Source organism: Podarcis melisellensis, assembly GCF_964234715.1.
Source record: "Podarcis melisellensis genome assembly, chromosome: 7".
Lineage (NCBI taxonomy): Eukaryota > Metazoa > Chordata > Lepidosauria > Squamata > Lacertidae > Podarcis > Podarcis melisellensis.
This window is the reverse complement of record NC_138539.1, coordinates 47,379,470-47,385,566: the sequence shown is the minus strand read 5'-3', so window position 1 is coordinate 47,385,566 and position 6,097 is coordinate 47,379,470. Positions and strand designations below refer to the sequence as shown.

At 39.3% G+C, this 6,097-nt stretch overlaps 1 protein-coding gene across 2 annotated transcripts in view; it reads right to left on the bottom strand.

Moving 5' to 3' along the window:
* Window positions 1-1,299: 1,299 nt before the first annotated feature.
* Window positions 1,300-6,097, bottom strand: part of ARHGAP28 (Rho GTPase activating protein 28) — a 54,115-nt gene continuing 49,317 nt past the window's right edge. For both annotated transcript variants that reach the window (XM_081918073.1, XM_081918074.1), the window contains exons 12-15: window positions 5,192-5,335; window positions 3,965-4,089; window positions 3,455-3,513; window positions 1,300-2,091 (exon numbers count right to left, since the gene is read on the bottom strand). In XM_081918073.1, the coding sequence (XP_081774199.1) occupies window positions 2,000-2,091; window positions 3,455-3,513; window positions 3,965-4,089; window positions 5,192-5,335 (420 nt within the window). In that variant the 3' untranslated portion in view covers window positions 1,300-1,999. The remainder of the gene's footprint in view (window positions 2,092-3,454; window positions 3,514-3,964; window positions 4,090-5,191; window positions 5,336-6,097) is intronic.

Genomic DNA, 6,097 nt, shown 5'->3' with positions numbered 1-6,097 from the left:
CTCACTCCTGGGCACACAACAGAGCTTTCTCTCCTGTCCTCTCCAATTCCCTGCATGCCTTCAAAATCAGCACATAAGGAGAGTCCTGCTGGTGCAGCATTGGATACAGCCCACGGAGTGTAAACTTTGTGCCATCTCTGCCTAATATCCCTCTAAATGTTTTGAATTGTCCCCCTAGATCCAAAATATATGCTACATTGATTTCATTTAATGAAATCAATGGCATTCCCATTGTTCAATGCCATCCGGGGGAAAACTATGCCGAGGCCTATTGAGTTAGTGCACTTGCTAGTTATAGCTCAAAATGCCCACCCTTCTTCCTTTCCATGGCCCACAGCCCAGCTTTTTAAGAGAAAACCAAACCACATTGAATTAACTGTGCAGTAAGTATTTGAATTTAAATGAGATTCTGCTTTGCATCTTCTGAGGTTTACCCACAAAAATCTTTCTGCAGATAGGAATAAAAATGGAAATATAGATTCATGCTGCAGAACTAGCCTCCTATTGCAACCATCAGTCAGTTAATACCTCTCATTGGACATCCAAATTTATCCCTAAATCTATTTAATTCAACTTAATTCAAGGCCTGATTCAGCCAACATTAGGCACTTTTCTTTTTCTTGTTATTCAAGAGATTTAAACACATACTCAGTTCTCCAGTTAAAAGTGCTCAGTGTTGTCTAGATTTCCCCAAGGTTTATACAAGTAGCCTTCAACGTTTTGAGACCTTTAATATAAACGTGTCTGGGGACTCATTTCTCTTTTTTATCCATATATTTGTATGGTGATAGTGCTGCAGTTGTGATCTTAGATCAGGCTGGGACCTGATAGTGAAGGGTTGCCAATGTGGAACTGACACCTTCTATTATCCTTAAGCTATTGATCATGCTGGCAGTGGCTGATGAGAGCTGCAATCTGAAACATCTACTTCTGCAGTAATGGGCCCTGACCCAACAGATGAAAACCAATGGTCTAAAATGCCTCTTACTAAAACCACACTTCATTAAGACTCTGATTAAAAAAATCTAAGATCACTTCTCCCATATTTCTATAAACATGAAAGAGAAGCCATTGTTTTAAACACCGTTGGTTCAAAATTAAAAGGCAAAAGAAATAAAAGGAGGAATGGGCACCTGTCAAAAAAGACATCACATTTCATAGGCTGAGAATGCTTAACAGTATGGCTGGTTTTTTTTAAAGCAGACTTGAAAATTTCATGAACAATCAAGGCCTCCATCTATCATTTAGTTCTTTCCAAGTGGTTTACGTGTAGCTCAATCAATAGCACAGTATGTGAAATGAATGTGTTACAAATCAACTTGTATTATTTGTTACACATTAATTTGAACATTGGTAAAGTCAGAGAAATGCCATTAAAATGCTGAATAGCTATATGTTTATATACATGCACAGTAAATGAACAGTAAAAAAAAAAGCCTTTACACAGTAGTTTCCCCCTTCTCATTGGCAGTAGTAATAAGAACTGAGGCACAGGTATTAACATTTGACAATAAAAGCTTTCCTTTCAACATGAATAAGTTGTCACAGAATTTTGGCACTGCCTTTTTCCATATTGAATGATACTTCCTCTTTTCCTCTGACCATCTTGTTATTAGTGGTTCATCCTTTGTCTCCTGGGAGGCCTCAGAATTTCTTCCATATAAAAGGCAGGTGGCAAGATAGGGAACAAAATCCAGTTTTTTATATTCTGTTAAACAAAAAGTTTTATCTATATTCCTTCATGTCAGTTGAAACAGGCACCAGTAAAACCAGTATTAAAATGTACTCATTTCAAAATAAATTATTATAACAAACCCTAAGGTTGGGTTGTATGATGCATTGGAAGGGACAATATTATAAAATATGTTCAGAAGATCATGCAGAGTAGCAACTACTTTGGTTTCATCCTTAGCAAGATGGCTCTTCTTCCTATGGAAGCTTTTCAACCATCCTTTTGGCATTTTCAGAAGTGATTTGCCAAGGTGTCTTTTTACAAGTTTCAACTTATTTTTGGTTTTATCACCCATTCCGCTTGAGGATTTGCATGGTAAACATCTAGCATGTAAGCATCTGGATCCAAACAGTGCTGTCCTGAAAGAAACATAGGATTTTTAAAAAAAGTTTTTAGCTTTGTTTATAAGCTGTGGTAGATTTTTATAAAGTCAATTTTTTCATTCAGGGATAGGGAACCTGTAGCACGCTGTATACTGCTCGGAGTACAACTGCTGTCAGCCTCCACCAGAAGGCTAATAGTCAAGGATGACAAGAGCTGCAGCCCAACAACAACTGGAAGGCCACAGATTTCCTTCTCCCTGTTCCAATATAAATCCTCCATAGCTGTAATGTGTGAATTCTACATTTCCTGAAATATCTCCTTTTGCCTTTGAATGATGCTCGAAATGCAGTAAAACCATCAGGGTACAGGAACTCCCATAACTGCAGTAAACGCCACAAATATTTATCTGCTGGCCTTGTAGTTTCTGTTTCAACTGGGGACTCTCTAAACAGTTTAAATGTGTTCCAATCACATTTTAGGTTTTTGGGGCATGAGGAAGAACAAATTCATTTTCTGTGCAATAAATGGACATACGTAAAGGTCTTAAGGGTGTTCCTGCAGACACATAGAAAATGAAAAATTGCACTCTTCCTACCTGTCCCTCAACAAAGCCTGTGAGCAAGAAGTTCTATTTGTTTTTTCATCTTTCACATTCCAAACATATCTTAATGTTTAAAAACTACAACATTATGTACCGTATTTTTTACACCATAACACTCACTTTTTTCCTCCTAGAAAGTAAGGGGAAATGTCTGTGCGTGTTATGGAGTGAATGCCTGCGGGTCGCGGGGGGATCTGCTGCAGTTGTGAGTAAAGGATCCATGGTTCCCCTTCCTTCCCTCCTCCGTGGTTACAAAGCATGGATCCACATGGATCCTCAGGATTTTTGCATTGGGCTACTCCAAACTCACTGTCAGATCACATGTCTGTGGCCACATCATGAACCACAAAAATCATATATCCACTATTTCGTTTAGAATATTTTTTTTCTTGTTTTCCTCCTCTAAAAACTACGTGCGTGTTATGGTCTGGTGCGTGTTATAGAGCAAAAATACGGTAAATTTGACTTTAATAATTATTGAAATAATTAGGTTTTTTTATGCCCATTTTTGTCCCTACTCAGGTTGGGGCCTTGGGCAGATGCTTTTATTACCCACTCTAGCTAGAGTACTGGCAGGAGTACTTTCATGGTAAGCTATACACGAGGCAGCAGAATGAGACTTTTAATGCTACCCCATGATTCCATTATTTCAGTAGTATGTGGCTCATGGGTCAATTTCGCCTGGCAAAGCTAGATGACTCTGCCTTGCTTGCTGCTCATCACAGTTGACTTTAGGTACATATCTAAAAACCAATCTAGAAGACAAGGTTGTTACTTGTTTCGATTTAAGCACTAACCTATATTTCCTCCGATTTCATGTAAACTTTGAATCTGCATCTTCTCTGATGATCCATGGCTACAAAAGAAAACAAACAAAACATTAACAATCATATCCTCAGACTGCTGGTAGTGGTAAAGTTTAATCTGACGGGATTTTAGCCACCTACGGAGTGCCCTGATGGGCTTGCATCACCTGCCTCCCATAATGGTCTCAGCTGTCGTCATTTGGTGCCCAAAGCCAACAAATTATTGGAAGTTGTTTGATGACTGGTGAAAACAAATTGGGCTGTAAACTGTGTGCCTGCAAAGCAATCACCTGGCTGCTTTACATTAGCCTGACTCTTGTCAGCTCTTGCTTGTGTGAAACTTGCATGTATAACAGTCAGAAGAATGTAAAGAATGAATGGAAGCTTCTCTCGAGCCTCACAAAGTTAGATAAAACTGAAGTTGGAATAATGAAAAGAATAGTATGCTTCTCCTCCCAAATCTTCCCATGAGCTGTTGCTCATCTTCTTGCTTTTACTCACCTGTTTTCACAGTAAAACCGTGCCAGAATATCTTTGGCTTTTGTTTGATTGTTCAGCTGGATTGCCATAGAGACTTTTGAATGCAATGGAGCATGAACTCTTATCACCCCTTCTGGTATATCAGACTGTAGAAACAGAGGAGAAAAACAACTTGCTAAAGTCAACAAATTGGTTGGGCAAAGAATCCTTTTCAAAGGCAGTACCATCCATTCATCTAATATAATATGGGACAGCTGCTAGTCTTCATTTTCTGAAAAGCCCTGGGACCAATGAAAAAGTCTCTAAAAGGAACCTGGGGGTGGGAGGCCAGAGATAGGTTGTTCTCCCCCTCCCACCTTTTGCCCTACGGAGCCCAAGCCCAAGCAGAACTTTGATTTGGAGTGTCAGCCACTACCCACCCAGTAGAACTGCACTGCCTGGAAATAAATTAAGGCATGTCTGGGCCATTTGAGTAGACTGTTGGTGGCTCTTAATTACTTAACTCATTCATATTTTAACACTTTATACCCTGCATTTTAGAGAACCCCCCCCCCAAGCAGATAGCAACAGAAAACAATTCAGCTAATGTAAGTTAAAAAACAAAATTCAAAAAAGAACCTTAAAAGCAATTTTTAAAAAATACAGAAGCAAAATAAAACAATGCTTAAGAAGGGCAAAACCACACAGAACAAAAACACTGAGCAGGAGTCATCCAAGGAAAGCGCTGAAGGAAGACACGGAGGCATGTCCTAGGCTCCAGCTGATGTCTCACACACCACTTGGAGCCCTCTGTATGGGGTTCATGCCCGAATTATAATACAGTGGTACCTTGGGTTACATACTCTTCAGGTTACACACTCCGCTAACCTAGAAATAGTGCTTCAGGTTAAGAACTTTGCTTCAGAATAAGAACAGAAATCGGGCTCCGGCGGCGCGGCAACAGCAGGAGGCCTCATTAGCTAAAGTGGTGCTTCAGGTTAAGAACAGTTTCAGTTTAAGTACGGACCTCCGGAACGCATTAAGTACTTAACCCAAGGTACCACTGTACATCTGTCCTTCAGTGGTTGAAAAGCCTTGCCACTGGCACAATTCATTGTGTTGGCTTCATGCTATAAAGCCCTACAACAGCCTTCCTTGTATCACATTCTTTTAATGCCATCGTTACAAACTGCCTCTGGCATAGTTTTTATTTAAAAGAAATAAATGCAACTAACTAACCACCACAAACAGTAGAAATATTAATACCACCTCTGTTCTTTCAGGCCTCTCCCGTTCCATAGTTTTTCTTCTCAATAGCCTTCGCACACCCTTGTCAAACATCAGCTGTCTCTTTGTATTGTTTATGGCAGCTTCGTTCATCTTTCTCACCTGAGATATCAGAAATGTTGGAACCTAAAAAGAAGGGAGAAAATAAAACTGAGTCTGCATTACAAATTACTTCCTAAAAGCCTTTCCACCCCAGTGCGCACACACACTCCTGGAACATAATCCTACTGTAGAAAATCCCAATGTACAATCTTGAAAACAGAGGTCTCATTTCAACTTCCTGAAAAGAAGCATGCAGAATCTTAAGTGGTATTTTCTGCACTATCTCATCAATCATAGCTTTCATCCCTGAAATTGAAGTAACAGTTCTGGCTATAAATCTACTTATTCAGCTTCTTAATTCTCTACAGAGAAAGGTGGTGAGTTCCTGCAATATCCCCTTTTAAGCCTTTTTCCTGCTGCAAAGTTTTTGAATGTACCAATAGTTTGACATGCTAACACTGCACTTATTACAAAGCTTCAAAAGTCCCATTTGTAACAAGGTGGATCAAGCCCAGCCTTCATGACAAATCAAAGAGATTATAGATGAAAAATGCTTGTCACTACTGGGTAGATATCATTCTTCCAGCTTCTCAGACTTCCTGCCTTAGGTTTCCCAAATCCTTGCTAAATACTAAGAGAAAGAAGCTTTAACAAATATATCTTTCATGTGTGCCTCTACTACAGCTGTTCCCCTGATTTATTACTTTAAAAGAAATAGTTTGCCTATAAATGCTCTGTGTGCTTTATATTTTGCACTTCGGTCTCTATTTCTGTGAAATTACTAAACATATCTGCATTAGTTCTCAGCCTGGACTTGTTCAGCTTGTATGAAAAATTAGCCGCCTC